The sequence below is a fragment of the Harpia harpyja genome, chromosome 15 (assembly GCF_026419915.1).
Source record: "Harpia harpyja isolate bHarHar1 chromosome 15, bHarHar1 primary haplotype, whole genome shotgun sequence".
Classification (NCBI taxonomy): domain Eukaryota; kingdom Metazoa; phylum Chordata; class Aves; order Accipitriformes; family Accipitridae; genus Harpia; species Harpia harpyja.
Genome location: NC_068954.1, coordinates 14,007,288 through 14,024,919, shown reverse-complemented (window position 1 = coordinate 14,024,919; position 17,632 = coordinate 14,007,288). Strand labels below are relative to the sequence as shown.

The following is a 17,632-nucleotide window of genomic DNA, read 5'->3' as shown; positions in this document are numbered from 1 at the left end:
GTTAAAAAATCTGGTGCTTCCTCCATTTTGGTAACTACGTCCTTTTGAAGGAAAATTAACAACATCTGAGATGGAGCCTATGCTTCCAGATCTATTGCTTCTCTGACTGGTCTTCACCGCTGCGTTCTGGAAAGGAGATAAATCCTTTCTCAAGCTATCCAATGGATGCAAAAAGAGAAAGCCTCTGGAATACAATGTGCAGAATAAGATGGAAAGACACAGCACAAGAGCAGGAATAAGCGAGGAGGGGAGACTTAAGGGAGAATCTTGGGAAGGGCAGGATGCAGAATATCTTTCACAGGGAACAGAGGATGGTGTGAAAGTAGGGGATAGGATTGCACCGTTTGCTGCAACCAAGGAATCTCAAAAATTTGTGGCAATTAATATAACTAGAGAAGAGGGCCTGCCCTAGAAAGCTCCTGCAGAAACAGGGGCATGTTTGCCTACTTTGTGTGTCTCAGAAAAGAGTTACAATTTCAATCTGAATTCCTACAAATCACATTTTCAAAAGATTTTGTGGTTTGGGGATGCTTATTTTTAAAAGATACACACAGTTCCATTTCTGTTTCCATATGGGCAGTTTCAATTTGAATTATCATATGGGAAATTTACCATCAATTATTATTTTATATTGTAATACACAACCAAGAGCTCCCTAAGATACAGTGCAGAATTTGAAAATATTAGAGATGAGGTTTTCCTACCTAAATACTGTAATTCTGGAAATGTTCAATGCAGTTAATTCAGCCAGACAGGAAAGCCATTCCCTTTCATATAAAGGTCTGAGACAATGCCTCCCTTCTCTTTTGGGGTAGGGTGCTAGATCATAGATGATAGCTAACATAAAATCCAAGAAAGCCAGGTTGTACATGCACAAGTTCAGTTAAGAGCTTCAAGAAGTTTTAAACCCAGCACAGTTTTCAGAAAAAAATGGTAAAAGATAATATAATGCTTTTGTCTAGGAGACTAGCTTTATCTTTTTAGGAGTTCCTTCTTAACTGAAAAGCACATACACAGGAAAGAGAGAGTAATGTAACTTTATATAACAATTGAAAAATATACAGTAATGTCTTTCAGTTCTTGTCCAAAGGAAAAAAGACAGTATTTAGGGTTTTTTTCCAGAAACTTCGCTGCAGTATTGAATAAAACCTGTTCAGAATTGCATGAAAGTCCCCAAACATACCGTCTTGCATTTCAGCCTTTCTACAGCAAAACCAGTGATGTAACAGCTCTCCACGTGTATATAAACAGACTGCCAAGTTTGTCAGAAACAAGCTAACTCATCTGATGTACTGTTATCGCTTAAAAAACCCCCAAAGTGCTAGAGTATGAGCAGAGAAATAACAATCTACTTGATATAACCGAATAGTTTCTGTTCCACCACACTGACTTAAAATAGCATACTAGATAATTTAAAGAAAGTGCTGAGTTTTAATCACCTCAAGTATATATAAAAGATCTTACTAGCTGTGTGTTACTGCTCACTGTGGACGCAATAGCTGTGGAAAATGTTAATAATAAGGGTCTCAATAGTCTCTGCTTACTATATGAAGATAAAAGAGCTAATTTATTACCTCAAACTCTGAAAGGTGGTTAATTCAACTGCTCATACCTTAGCAACAGCTGTTATCTGCTCCAGTGCCACAGCGTGAAGATCTTGATCTTTGCTTTCTACCAGCAGTTTCAGGGACGGCAGCAGGAGGGACTGGTTAAGCAGCAGGAAACATAATTCTTTTATACACTGAAAATAAAAGTAAACTCATTTGGTGAGATCTCTGGAGATACTAACATCATCATTCACACTAAAATTTATGAAAATTCTATGTCAAATGCAAAATGAAAACTCAACTTCCACAACAAATGAACTCCCTGTTGGAAATAACTCTTCAGAAACTTGAAAGGACACATTTTTAAAAAAAATGCAAAATACAGGGTTGTAAGTGCAACGTTTGTTGTATTAAGACAAGACAGGTACTGAATCACCATTGCAACCTGGAGTTTTACTGAAAGAACAACAGAGCAATCACAACTCTCTGTGGGACTAATATATTTGTGCTTATGGAAATACTGCAAAGCATAGGAAGAAACTTAACAGGCACCTGTGACATTTCCGTAACTCAATTATGCAATCATAAAAGTAGAACAAAATCAACATGAAATAACAGTACCAGAGTTGAACATCATAAAGTTCTGTTGCAAAATCTTTCCAAATTTTATACAAGTTTTTATACATGATTAAAGTTTAGCAAATTAACTTTCTCCCATTCATCTAATTTCTCATATTTTATAATATAGCACAAATTCAGCATCATAAATCTCTGCAAGAAAAAAACTGGCCAGAGAAGTATCTTTAAAAAAAGCCAAACAAACAAAAAAACAAAAAAACCCCCGCAACAAACCTACTGTGCATTTCCAAATCTTTACCTTGGCCTTTAGTTAAAACAAACAAACAAAACAACCTACATGTAACTTGTGGGGTTTTTTTTCCCCCTCAACATTGCAGTGATTTATTCACTTATACATCAAAAAGTACTTCAACTAACAAATGATGTTATAAACCAAATTATAACTTCCTTTTCCCTTTTTGTAACTTCCAAGAATTTGGGTCATTTGTCACAACCAATTCCCAATGAGGCTCATCAGGGATATTCCAGGACAGCTCACACTAAGTGCTCTGGATATTGTATGATAGTCACCTTGAAAACGGTATCCAACTCTTAGAGGTGCTCTCTGTTTCACTCCAACATTTAGAGAGCAATTGTTGAAGGAGCTCATCAGCTAAATATTAAACTGAGAGAGTGCAAGTCATATTTTTTACATCTTTTGCAGTTTAATGACAAGTGTAACAATTTGACGACCAAGATGCAACCACACTTTTAGCAGCATGGTTTTAGTAGCTGTGAACCTAAAAGCCTAAAAATTATTTGAAGATGAAGAGACGTTAAATACTCCAACTGTAATGTTCTGCAGATACCTGGCCTTGCTTGGCACAGGGAGCTCTCTGGCTGCACGGTGCTCAGTCTTTTCTGAATTTATACGTTCAAGAAACACTGCCTAGAAGGTTATATTCCATCACACTGAGCTCTGAGGCACTGAGGCAAGGCTTGTTCTCTTACCCAGACTTGTTCCTTTAAACTTGTATCCTGTACTGCTACTGATTGTTGATGTTTTCAGTGAAGGATATGATACAGGATCAAGAATATTAAATAAATACATTAACCTTTGTCTGATCAGTCATATGCTTATTCAACTTCTGATAATTTCATATTCCATTTTACTTCTTCTGAGCAGTATACCTAACCATTCCAGCAAACTTACTAAATGCGAAGTTAGAGATCCACTCTACATGTCTCCTTTTCTTGAAAACATGTATCCACAGCAATAAATACAACTTATGTTCAGAACAATAAATTCTGAGAGTCAGAAGATGCATAACCTGAACAAACCAGCAATTTTACCATGCTTGGTAACTTTTTCTGTCTGAAAGTCTCTCAAAACCAACCGGAGAAGCAGTGCCATAAGAAATAACCTGTAACTATAAAAAGGCTCTCTAAAAGAACGGCAAATCACATTTTAGGGTTGTGGGAGGAAGAAAAGGAAACTAAGCAAATTGTAAAATGTAACTACATACTGTACATTCTTAAAGCAACAAGGCAGGGAGAGAAAAGCTGCAGATGTTACATCAGAGTTTGCTGTCTCAATGAGCTGCTTTAAAGAAAAATTAAATCTCTCGGCACATAAACGCAATAATACAGATATTAACATTGCTGTTCAAAGCAATAACATTTAACTCAGATGATATGCCAGCATTTTGTTTTCTTCTTAGATGCTTCACAATTATACTCTAGTACTGGTTACACATTCTAATGGGACACTTTCTAACACAGTCTGCCTTGTTCATCACAGAGGCATAAAGGCCTACACATAAGGAAACACATGCTTAGCTATCCAATTAACTTCTTTAACGGCTTAGCCGTCCAATTAACTTTATCTTACAGTAACAGATTCTGAAGCCAAAGGTCATTAGATTTCAGGTAGGTACCAGTCAGATGACTTGAGTAATTTTGTGCCGGATGATAACATGTCTAGCAGACATATCCAGTCTTACCAACAAAAATGTTTGAGTATAGAGAATCCATCATCTCTCTTGAAGGAGAAATACACGTTCCAATAATTAATTATACTTACTGTCAAAATATCATTCCTTATGCTAAAATTTGAAATGGTATAAATTAAACTCAATTGGTTCTTGTTATGCCTTTCTTTGTAAATCAAGAGAGACTTTTATTAGCTTTTGTTCCATCTAAAAAATATCTGCAGAATACAATCAATCACCTCTCGATCGCTGATAAGACAATATACTCCTTCAGTCTTCCACTTCAAAGTATTTTCATCTGTGCACTAATTTTTGTGGGTTCTCTCTTTTGCCCCTCATTTTTCAGTGTCCTCTTAAAATGCAGCTATACTAACAGGGTGCTTTATTTTAATGCCAGTCTCGCTAGTGGTTTATGCAGAAGGGTACTTCCTATCCACTCTTCTTCATATCTCTTATAAGGTATGACTGCACTGCCTCTGTTTTCCTTATGACACTACATTGTGATTAATGACATACCGATAGGAAAAACAGTAACAAAAAGCCAAGAAAAACAAAGTATTAAATACTTATTTTGCTTTAATTCTTATTAAAAGATCTCAGGCAAATGAACAGCTAACAGTTGACAACAACAATGGGTGAGAGTTCAGCATTGAAAATTCACACTAGAATAAAAAAAGAAGTTTCTGGGGCTGAAGAATTCACCCCCAAACACCTAAAGAAATAATAAATCAGGTTAAGAGACATCGCCCTTGAGAGCATGACAGGTTACAAAAGACTGGAAAAGAGAAATACGGTCTGTCTTTCAGGCATGGAAGAAAGCAGGCACGCAGGGGGAAAAATTGTAGACCTATCAGACTCTCCCTGTTCATGAAAACCATCAAAACATAAAATGAAAACCCAAACAAAAAAATTTGCATAGAAATATGTTCCCACAGGGCCCTGCAACAGGTTCTGTAGTTAGGAATAAGGCAATCAACTATGGCATATTTTGACTTGAGCAAGACTTTGAAGATGTCACATGAAACAGTCACTGTCCTCTGCACCAGGGAGGTAAGGTTTAGGATAGTGTGGTCCGACTTGCAAACACTTGCTGTGGCCTCCATCCCTTTTTCCACAGGAAGGGACTTGACAACTTGCCAAGCACTGAAAACTGTCCAAAGAGTACAAATACCTCCTCATATCTCTGCCCAAAGTGACTGCACTGCTGCTCTGGACATGAATTGGAAATCCAACCCTAAGCAGCAAGCCACGACCCACAGTGCTTCTCAGAGCAACACAAGTGGCTTGCTTTTCTGCAGTAAGCACTCGAAAGCATTTGAGTGTCTGCCTGCCTGCAGTGAGAGGCTGTGCTTAGAGAACGTATGATGTTACCTGCGAGAGGGACAAGGGAAGTCCTAATTCAAAATCTGGATTACCATGATGTAGCTGAAACTTTTGTAAGATCACTTTTGTCTTCTATCTAGTTATGCAGCTACTGATGGTTCGCTGTGACACCAGTGAGGCATATAAACCAGATTTCACAGGAGTCTGTTTTGGGTCCAGTATTATTCAGTATTTTCATGGATGGCTTGAAGGGCTGGATAATGAGTACAAACAGTATTGTGCCTGGAGAGGCTGAAAGCAGACCGAAGGGCAGCATTTAAATTCAAAATTATCTGAACAAAATGATCAGAGACAACTGTGAATGAAGAAAAACATACAACGTAAACTCATATATAAAAACCAGGGACAGCTAGCTACAAAAAAATAGAAAAAAGGAGACCAACTGGCTGCTATATTATTCCAGGAGATAAGCATCTTATGGCCACTAGGACTGCAGGGTGATATCTAACAGATAAGAGACTAGATGCATCCTCCCGTTTAGGTGTTTATGTTAACTGACACATGACCCATAGGTTGATAGAAAAACGTGAGATATTCAGAGGAGTCACACTAACAATTACTGCGGGGAGAATGATTTGCCCCTTTCTAAAGAGATTAATCAGGCAGTGCAGATGTCAGGCAATCCAAACACATGTGCCTTCCAAGCAAATAAAACAAAGCTTATTTCAACTAAGAGGAATGGAAAAATCTATCCACTGAATAATGTAAAAAATAAAAAACCCCAATAAACACACATACACAGATACAAAGATTAAAGCTATGCAACTCTCCACATGACATTAAAAAAGAACTTGGCTGTAAAAAACCAGAAAGACCACCAGGAGGTAGAATAAAGGAAGAGAGAAACCTTTCTCATTACATCTGAAGAAACAGTTTTTCTAACTTCCAGACCATCATGACTTGAAGTTAAATGTTTTTTCCATTACAATCTTTGGTCTTCAGAATGGCAAATGTTATTCATGGAGACAAATTGCGCTCTCAGTTTTTAGAAGTCCATCATTCTAGGTCTGTCTTCTTAATCAGTGTATTTATTGAAATGTAAAGTCATCTAAACAGGTTAATTGTCAGTAATCAGATTTTCATCTTATTCAGCCATGCGATCTCAACTCTCTAATTTGTGCACTTAAGTACTGTAGCTGTGCATACAAATAAGTTACTTAAATTTATCCACGTCATTCCCCCTCTTCCCAAGTAGAGACTTAAAGCAATACAGCCTGTGTTTGTAGGTAACTGTACAATTACACATTTTACTGCAACTCCTGTTGCTGTACAGCCTTCTAGTCATAAGAAAAAAAAAAAAAGGCATTTTACATCAGTAAAGCTATTTTACGCTTGAGGACCAGAATATCTTCATACTGTACCTGTACATTCATACCTACGTGGAGGGCTCCTCCAACATCCTGTACCATTAAAAAAGGAAGGCACCTCCAACCAAAACTGCCAAACAATACCAAAACTGTTTGCAAACAGGGACTTGTTATGGAGTCTAAGAAAAAGTTTAGTCAATTAAAAGAAGTGAGCAAATCATGATCAATTCTTGAACAGAGCTCTTGGTGAACCAACTGCTGTATGACAGTGACCCTCAGTGGGATTTGTCTTTCTGCATCACCAAGGTGAGACAGAAAATTCTACTTGGACAAAGTTTGACTATTCCTATGCACGAATAAGATCATGAGTTTACAAGCTATGATGCGCCATTCAACACCTTATAGAGAAAAGCTACATATAATTATGCCAGTCCCAGGGATACAGAGACCTACCTTCCACCAAAAATTTTTGGTGGGATGAATGAATAAATTAATAAACGTATTTATTATTTCAGCTTACTGACACCTTCTGGAATCATATTTTACACAGATTTTGAACTTGACTCAAATCAGTCTGTTGGACTATTTAAAAAAACCACACACCCACCTGTCTGTATTTTAAACAGAATGTGTTGTTTCTATTCTGCTTCTAGTCTTAAGATCAGCTGTTTTCATAACAGACTGTGATTGCATGAAGATGATTGTAAGGGATTAATCAGCTTACTAAAAATATGCACGATTACTCTGAAGTTGTGTGAAGTTTATTAAGCATTTCTCCAATCTGTCTTCATTAATATACAATGTTTATGTACAAAACGCTTCAAAAATTTTACACTTAAGAGATGCTTGTATTGAAGTATGCATACGTAGTTAAGGAAGACAGAACACCATGATTATTACAAAGCAATTACTTGTATATTAGTTTTTTTCAACCACCTACACATTTTGCAAGGATTCCTCACTAAATCTTTATGCATTTATTAGTGAGAAAATTACTGATTATTTAATGAACAGCTTTTGCCACACTGACTTCAATGACAATACACTATTAAAGCCCTTCTACAAATACATCAAAGAACAATTTATACCGGAACAGACCTCTAAAGGTCAGCTAATCCAACTAGCCTCCACTTGAAACAAGTCCAACAAGATCAAATTGCCCATGATGTGATCCAGTCAAGTTCTGAATACCTCCAAGGACAGAGACTCCATGTCTCTTCTAGGCATCCACCTGTTCTAATGTTTCACCACTTTAATGGTTTTCCTTGTATGTAATGAGATGTTTTGATGACGTAACTTGTCTCTATTGCCTCTTGTCCTATCACTGAGCATCTCTGAGAAGAGGCTGGCTCCATCTCCCCTACATCATTCCTCATCTGCATATTTAAAGACAGCAATATGATCAGCCACCTTTTCTTAAGACAGAATGCACACAGTTCTCTCAGCCTCTCTGCATTTATTGTGCTCCAGCCTCCTAATCACCTTGTTAGCTCTCCACTGGACTTGATCCAGTATGGCAACATCTTTCTTGTAGTTGGGACCCAAAACCAGGACTCATATCCATGATACCAAAGGTAAAGCTTACCTCAACAGGGAGCACGTGCTTTGTCTCATACAAAGAACGGCAGATTTTCAAAATTTCATTTCCTGTGTTCTCCTTTTCCTCAGGTGGGCATCTCTGTAGCATAATGGTCCCCAGTCTCACCCAGGGATTATCATCTGTGCGTGATCTGCCCAGAAAAAACAGAGATGTATATAGAATATAAATATACATACACACCCCCACCATTTTCTGTAGGTGTTCTTTTTTCTTTTTTTTTCTTGTGTGTGAATTAAAGTACAATCTCATAAGAGAGAGGAAAAAGTTTTGAGATAAGTTACTATCCTGATGCCATCATTCTTTCAATGCAACAAAGAAGCTTAAAGTATTTTGAATTATGACATGCTGTTACAATCCCTGAGGAATCACACACCAGATAAAGATTGATCAAATTGGAAGAGCACAGGAACAGCTTCTCCTGGCTTTATACCAGCTGATTTCCCAAGCAGAATGGTATCGAGGGAGGGGTGACAGGAATCCAGCATTCCTAATTTTGTTTGCTTTGATCACACTCTAACAGAACCTGTCTCTCAAGTACCTGTCCCTTGCTTCTGAGTGGAGAATATATTTCCAAGATTCATATTTTAATTTTCAGGTCCAACAAGTACAAAGAAAAATAAACATTTTGTATAGCCCATCCAAACAGGGTAGGAGAGTGAAAGTACACACATCTGTACTTGTCTGTTAGTACATATGGATGCAGATATATTTGCTTTACATATTTAAAATGTTCTTTTCATTCCACACAGAACTGCATGCCATGTCACCGTTACACAGTCAGACTTAAGCAGACGACAGACAGTAGATACAAGTAAATTTTATCACTCATGATGGTAAAGGCAATGTTTACTACAAAGTTTTGTTGCTGAAACATTTCTTGGCCTACAGCTGCTATTTGCTAGATCATGGAGATGCTTGCCTACTGTTGTTAGGGATAGATGTACTTGCTAGGACTGGAGGTACTGACAAAAATGGGTAGCAGACCGGAGCTTTTAAGTAACAGCATGAAGTATGACACAAACACATCCACACTGCCATTTTCCTAATGTGAATTAAGTTAATGCATTTCAATTCCCATCTACAATTGGCTAAAATCATGCACAATCACATCTTAGATCATGATTATATTAAGCCACAGTAACACAACCACTATGTTCATCTGTCCATAAACTTCGGAAGGCACAAAAGGTGGTTTAAAAATTATCCCATCAATACCTTTGGCCATTAATCAGCATTGCAAAGATATGGGAAACTTTTCATTTTAGCTTGAAGGAAAACAAGATAAAAAAGAATCACAGCAAGACCAAATCTGGCAGGTTAGTCTTACAATTTAGTGTAAATTAAGATACTCATCCAGCACATGAGGGAAGGAGCAGTAAAGTGCTGTCAAAGTGCTGTTTTTCAAATATATTATTTAGCAGCAATTGTTGAAAGCAACACATTAATATCACTACAAATGGAGTCCGTAAAGAGAGTCTGTTGGATTGACATATACCAAGGAATAGGTCTGACAACTCTGGAGAGAACAACCACCAGTATCTACTATTTCATATATAAAAGCTCTCTCCTGCTCATCTTCCACTTTCAAAAGTAAAACTGTAAACAAATATGTAAACATGAAGCTGACATTATATCCTAACATTAAAACCAGACAGAGAGGCTAGGAGTGGGTAACTTTGAACGCTAACTAAATAGAAGTCATTATCTTTATTCCTTTTGACAACTTAATTGAGCCTTTCCATCAGTCACAGTCACTGAGCACAGAGCTGCCAGAAGTCTGGCTGGGAACAGCAGAGCTCCTCTGCTCCGCTCCTCTCCTCTCCTTCCAACCTGATGGGTCGAACCCAAAGATGCCAGATTATTCAACAAGCAGAACATGATGAACTTAATCTGTGAACCCCCAGAAAGGTTAGGAGAAGAAAAAAACCCTGCAACTCCATCTTTGCCACTGGTTAAATTGATAGCTCCTGCTACGTGATCCATCTCTGACTTAGAGGCATGGAGAGTCATAATGAATTTCCATTTTTATAGCTGCTGCCTCTAGAGTACATTACAAAAACCTGTAAGAATTCCCCACTAGAAAGAAAACAGAAATCACACTACAAAACACAGAAGTTAGAAATAACCAGAAAAATGCAAGGCCACAAGGCTTGCCATGTGCAGGTTGGTTTATTTAAGTAAAGTATCAGATATATACTTTACATATGAAAGCTTTTCTCAACACAATTCCCTATAATTATTTCAAATACTTGTGTGATCTATTAAAAAATATCTGTTATCTGCTAACTCTAAATAAAAACAGGATTCGGTTACCAAAAACCTCACATCTACAGGTAGAATTCAGTAGTCTACTCTCCTGAATTTTACTTTAGTTCAACTATGGTTAAAAAAAAAAAAAAAAAAAAAAAAAGAAGTTATTTCTCAACATGAAAAAAGTAATTATTTCAAAAACTCAGCATGAACGCATTATTTTTTTGCCCAGAACCAAAAGAAATTTTGGATGAAGTTAAAAAAAGAAAGGTGAACTAAGCTACTGAGTCCCTAAAAGCTGGTTTTTTTGAGTTCCAAAACACCTTATCAATATTTAAAATAAATACAAAAAATGCCTTTTCAATGTAGGCAGCAAGGTCCAAAGGACTGCAGAGCTTCAGGTACTGTCAAAAAATTTTTTTAGAAACATCTTTATGAAATATTTCAAATGACTTCTGAATATGAGATGGAAAAGCACGCATGCATAACAAGGGTGTAAAAATAAAATTTTAAAAAGCATATGGTTTTGAGTGCTGACTGAAACAACCAAGCTACCTCTCTGTTTCCTCACAGTTAAAATGGCATATAATGATATGAAGAGAATCATATTTGCAGGTGAATAATGAGCATTACACTAGCTGGAGTGTTTTAAAATACAAGAACTCAAAAAAAACATTAAAAAGCACAGACTAATCATTAACAGAGAGGTCACAAAAATTCTTTAAAAAAAAAAAAAAAAGGCTATTAACTGCCTCCACCCCCAAACTGCAGTTCTTTTACTTCTCCTTCCTTCTGAGGCTTTTTAGAATGTAAATTGTATTTTCTAGCTTTATATTCAATCATAAGTATTAGATACTTACTGTTACATTGAAAAAACAAAATTCTAAGTATTCAGATGACTCAGGCTAAAATTCCCTAGTTCCTGCACATATCGTTACACTGGCAGTAAACAATCAGTTCACAACGACCCTTTTCTGAAGCAAAAGAGGAAAAAATAAGTAAAGATTAAACAAAAATCTTAATACATATGGCTAAACAATTGGCTTAGCTGCTCACAGTTTTCCTCTTTGCTCAAGAATTTCTTAATATAACTTGCTTTAAAATGAGATTGTTGAAAACCTCACAACAGTTCCTGCTCCTTACTCTAACCCAGCCATCAAGGCAGGTTTTTCAGAAACACAATTTCAAGAACATATATATAAAAAAAAACCCTAGGCAGATAAGCATAACCGAATACTATTAACATGGAAGTATGCAACAAAGGCAGAAGAGGAAAGAACGTGCAATGCAAGAAGAGGAGAACACCCCTGAGCAGACCGCCTTCCAAAGATGCAGAGATGGGTGTATGATAGTGACTGTCAATGACAAGGGGGAGACAGAGGAGAGAAGGTAATTAAGATAATTAAGCTGGAAAGTACCAAAGATTTTTTTGATTGATGTTGGGCCTCATACTTAAAGCACAATCTCTGCTTCCTAGCTGGCATGGACAATTCCAGGATTTACAAAGCAAAATAATTCAAATTAATAACATTCAAAATAATTAGAAAGAAATTTAAACTATTCCCAGCACTCTATAACAAGAGGCAGCAGAAAAAAAAAATCTACCTACCTACTGGAGAAGAGTTTATGAAATTAAACCTGTCTTATACCAGGGAATACTAGAGAGAGCTGTACCTGACTTTTAAAACCAATCATACTTGAGGTGGTGGGACTGAGGGTGGAATGAGGACAGAACTTCATATTGGGAGCACTATTAACTGTTAAGACAGATGTTTTGAGTTCTCTCAAATTCATTTTAATGACAGCACACTAATAATAAAAGCCAAAACTCAGTTTGAGAACAATTCTGCACCCCAAATATATTATTTCTCTAGAAAAAACAAAAAATACACATTTTTTAGTTTTATATAAAATGTGTAATTATGTGGCCTAGATTTCAATTTAGGTTAAGTCCTTATAACAAGTACTTAAATGTTTGTCTTTTAGGCTTGTTAAAAACCAAAACAACAAAAAAAGCACCCACCCCCACCGCCCCCCCCAAACAGAACTCCAAAATATATTTGACTGAGCCAATACAACTAAGTAGAGGAAAAGATAATTTACAAAAAGGACTCATAACTATGATCATGCTGTCTACTATTAAAATATCACGTATGCTTTTTGAAAGCACTAGAAATGAGCTACAAAGGACTTTCAAGCCACAATGAGTATTGTTAGTGACAGAAACAAAAGCAATAATAAAAGGAAAGCAATGAGAATATAAACACAGAAAGACCCCAGGGATTGAAAAATGCCCCCCTTTGATATATTTTTCGGTCAGGACAACTCTTAGTAGGAAACGGAAAACTGAACCATCATTGACTTACTCATTAAATAAATAAACAAACAAACAAACAAATAAAAGCAGAAATGCAACATTCCTACGGCGGGGGGGGGGGGAGGGAGGGAAGGGGGCAGAAGGAGAACTAAATCTCTGTCATTTCTTTCAAGATGCAGCCTCAGTTTTATTCTCCCCAAGCAAAACAATGCGCACGCAGGGAAGACAACAGACTAGATGATTTTTACCACCCTTTAAGCTAGCAGAGACAACTGAAGAATAAAACAATGGTGGTAACTATGGCCTGTGCCCATCACCCTTTAAAAAAAAAAAAAAAAAAAAAAAAGCCAAAAACGAAACCCAAAAAATATCGCTTCCTATGCTATGAACACAATTGCTTGCTCCACTAACTACATTTATTTTCATTTTTTGTCTGTCTAGAGTTTCAGCCAAGCTCGAGAAAATCTGGCAAATCTGAACTACTTTTTATTTCCCTGGAGATAATGACTATGAATTTAGCGCTGAATTTCGGAAAAATAGTTGGGAGTCTGCACTGTAGATCACATTTGGGGATCATAAGAGTCAGAGGTTCTCCATGCCACCAGTATAGGTGGCTGTTACTAGTGAAAGAGAAGGGGGCAATTTTCTCCTGAAGCTTTCGAAAGCCTCCTGTCAAAGTCAAAGCAGTGAAGAGAGACACTGGATTTTAGTAATAACAGAAATTACTAAACAAATAAATAAATAAATAAATAACCTAATCATACAATTAAAGTTGTGGTTTGTTCTTAGCACATAGTCTCAAGACACAGGCTGGTTAGCCTCACCTCAGTTCCTGGGAAGATGAAGCAAATCCTCTTGGAAGCATTTCTAAGCAAATGAAGGACAAGAAATAGACTGAGAATAGTCAGCATGAACTTAAAGAGGGGAAATCACAACCTACCAACCTGATACCCTTCTACGATGAAATGACTGGCTTGGGTAAATAATGTCTGATATTACGTACCTTGAATTAATTCAGCAAGGTTTTTGACACTATCTCCCACAACATCCTCACTGGCAAACTGATGAAGCTAGATAAGTGGACAGTGAGGCAGACTGAAAACTGGTTGAACTGCCAAGCTCAAATGGTTGTGATCAGTGTCACAAAGTCCAGCTGGAGACCAGTGACCACTGGTGGACCTCAGGGGTCTATACTGAGGCCAATACTCTAACCTCTTCATTGAGGACCAGGATGTCCTCAGACACAGTGCGCTCTCAGGAATTTTGCAGATGATATAAAACTGGAAGAGAGTGGCGGATGCACCAGATGGTTGTCCTGCCATTCAGTGGTACCTTAAGAGGCCAGAGGAATGGACAGAGAACCACCACATGGAACTCAGCAAAGGGAAGTCCCAAGTGCTCCCCCTGCCTGGGAAGAAATAACCATCAGTACAGGCTGAGAGCCAACCAGCTAGAAAGGAGCCTGGACAAAAAGATGTCCATGAGTAAGCCATGTACCCTCACAGCAAAGAAGGGCAACAGCATCCTGGGCTGCATCAGGAAGAGTGTTGCAAGCAGGTTGAGGGAGGTGATCCTTCCTCTCTACTCAGCACTGGTGAGACATCTGGAGTGCTGAGTCCAGTTCTGGGCTCCCCAGTACAAGAAGAGACAGGGACGTACTGCAGCGAGACCAGAGGAAAGTGCCACAAAGATGATGAAGGGATTGGAGTATCTGTCCCATGAGCAGAGACTGAGAATGATGAGAGTGTTGGGACTGTCAGCCTGGAAAAAGAAGGCTTGGGGGAATTTCATCAATTGTATAAACACCTGATGGGGAAAGTAAAGAAGAGGGAGTGCAACTCTTCTCAGTGATGGCCAATGACAGCACAAGAGGCAATGGGCACAAAGAGAAACACAGAACATTTTACTAAAATGTAAGAGAAACCTTTTTGTTGTAGTTGTGGAGTCTCCAATCTTGGACATATTCAAAACTCAACAATGCAATGTCCTTGAGCAGCCTGCTCTAGCTGACCTTGCTTTGAGCAGGGGGTTTGCAGTAGACATCTCCAGAGATCCCTTCTGAACTCAAGTATTGGTAAATACATAAAAATCACAGAATCACATATAAGGTTGTGAATTAATTTACCCTGTTCTCTTGCCCCTTATCTTACCCAATTTGCTTGCTTTATGTCAAAATTGTGACTATGTAAATGCCTAGTAGCTATACTAACTACTTTAGACCATGGATGAGTTATGATACAGGTGATCTGAGTATCTTGTGCAAATTTTCAGACTTCACAGAACTTGGAACTAAGAGGTATCCCATCTCTGAAGTTTAATCCACTGTTAGTTGTGACTACAAATCACATTTAATCACTATTTTGTTTTCTCTTCTTCACTTTAGGAAGTCAGCCTGAAGGAACAGAACACCAAGTGGGAGATAAAATTAAATAATTTTTAATTTCCTCTGTTACAGAGCAGTAGACAAGAAGCGTCTATATACAATCAGCGTTCTCCTTTCACAAAAGCTTTAGTCTTTCTGTTCAAAGCAAGGAAAAAAAATGTTGCTAATTGCAGCAATATTTCACTTGACCCTTTGTTCCATAAGTTTAACACTTTTTTTTCCTAATCTAAACACTACCTTAAACAAAGTTTGACAGTTCCCATGCACTGTGAGGCATCCAATTTTCAATTACGATTAAGACAAGACTACAAAGGAAAGTTGGAATATAAATTTGTGACAGATCACACAGCAGTCCTTGTACTTCTTAATGCACTGAAGAGAATTTTTGGCTCATATAGCTGTCATAAAGACTTTAGGTTAATGCTCATCTAGAAATTGCAAACAAACTGCAGGCTTGAAGGTGAATAACCCTTACAAATTACCTTCTAAGGGACCAGTTGTCTACAATTACACAAAAAAGAATTACTTTTTATAAAAAGATAAGCCTTAACTTTTCTGACAAATCAATGCACATAAATACTTCGGGGAGTGTAGTCCCTAAGTTCAAACAGGTTGGAATCAATACCCCACAGTAATCCAATGGAAGCATCATTTAATGTCTCTAACCTAACTACTGTCAGATAAAACATGGCACACTGTACTCACTAGCCAAAAATTTATTAATAATATTGCTCTCCTTGAAAGATACGTGACTTTTGGCTCGTAAGATTATATGACTCCTTATGTCTTAGAAGTGATCTCCAGTTACAGAATAGAACAGCCAAAATTTTTACCTTTAAATGTGTTCAGAAAGTCATAGACAAAAAGAAAGAATTAGTAAAAAATAAGGTAGTCAAGATGTTCCAAATTAACACTTTCAGTAAATAACCATTCTGATGGGTGCAATGCTAAAGTTTTAAATAATTATTTTAATTTTAAATTGTTGGGCTAGGATATGTCTGCTCTAGTGTGTCTAGTTCTTCACTTTTGGGTGTTTTATTCAGAGACAGAAATAATAGGTAGTGGATCTAGAAAAGAGAAGCATCATTGCTTGTACTATTACCCTCACAGAGCTCCTGCAGGCTGGCTGCCACAGCCACCTGAACACTAACTTTCAAAGGTTTTTCCTGCAAAGTATAACTTTGAATGGAAAAACCAGAACTTTCTATTCCTTTTTATGGATTTTGTACATACTGCCTAAAATAAGACCAAAATACATAAGTTAAATTTAAGTAGATAGAAAACCCTCCTGTGCAACAGTTCAGGCAATAAAATGGTTTTCTGACTCCTCCATGATACATACTATATACGTATATGGAGTTTTTACAGGAAACTGATTGATTCAACTCTGCTTTAAATAAACCATTTCTTTTTCCCAGTATGACCCTTTCCAAAGCTCATGCTCCTCTTAGCCATGTTTGAATTCACTGACTGAAAACAAGATATTATCAAGCAAGACTTAGAACTCCTTTGTTACATGATTGTTTGAAGAAATGCTTACCTGTTGCTCATGTCCATCGGTGGCCAAGCTTGAAGGAGTAAAACCAAGTGCTGAAACTCAGACGGACTGCGACTAGACTCCAGAAGTCCCAGGAAGAGATCATACCTTTTTTCTTCATTTTCAATATCTGTTATCTCTACCTAAAAAAAACCCACCAGAATTTTTTTAAGAAATCAATGATTTGAAAGCAATCAACAAACTATCTGTGAAGGACATCACTGCTGTAAAACAATGCAGGAACACAGTGAAAATAATTTTCCCAGAAACCCATTTTCTTACCTCTCATTTTCAATTACATGCAAATAAAACAGGAGAGCACACAGCAATGTGGAATGACTTAGGTGTACGTTCCTAAAACAATGTAACCCCACACAAGTACATTCATTGATTAGTTCAGAGGATCTTATCTCTGTTCTTCAAACAAGCAAAAATTCCTTAAATTTCCTTTTCTTGATCTATAGACATATACACACACACACACGTATTTTTAAAGAATGTGTATATCTAGTGCTTCCCTAATATATATTACACCCACTCACCTATGAAAATTCAATAGTTTTACCTGAATTTACAGCATCTAAGCTTTTCTCCCAGAGGAAAGAGCCCTGAAAGATGATTCTAAATTAATTTACCCAGTGAAGAACATTTGCTGACAAGTACTGCAATATTTCTCTTTATAGGTGTTTGAACCTAACAAAACCAAAACCCCACACCCCATCAGCCAGCCATCAGACAACTCTATCTCAAGAAAAGTGT

The 17,632-nt window shown here is 37.3% G+C and overlaps 1 protein-coding gene across 2 annotated transcripts in view; it reads right to left on the bottom strand.

The window, feature by feature from the left end:
• The window catches only part of NBAS (NBAS subunit of NRZ tethering complex), a 191,999-nt gene that overhangs the window by 9,369 nt on the left and 164,998 nt on the right, over positions 1-17,632 (bottom strand). For both annotated transcript variants that reach the window (XM_052810054.1, XM_052810055.1), the window contains 3 exons: positions 16,877-17,016; positions 8,372-8,516; positions 1,613-1,741 (listed from right to left, as the gene is read on the bottom strand). In XM_052810054.1, the coding sequence (XP_052666014.1) occupies positions 1,613-1,741; positions 8,372-8,516; positions 16,877-17,016 (414 nt within the window). The remainder of the gene's footprint in view (positions 1-1,612; positions 1,742-8,371; positions 8,517-16,876; positions 17,017-17,632) is intronic.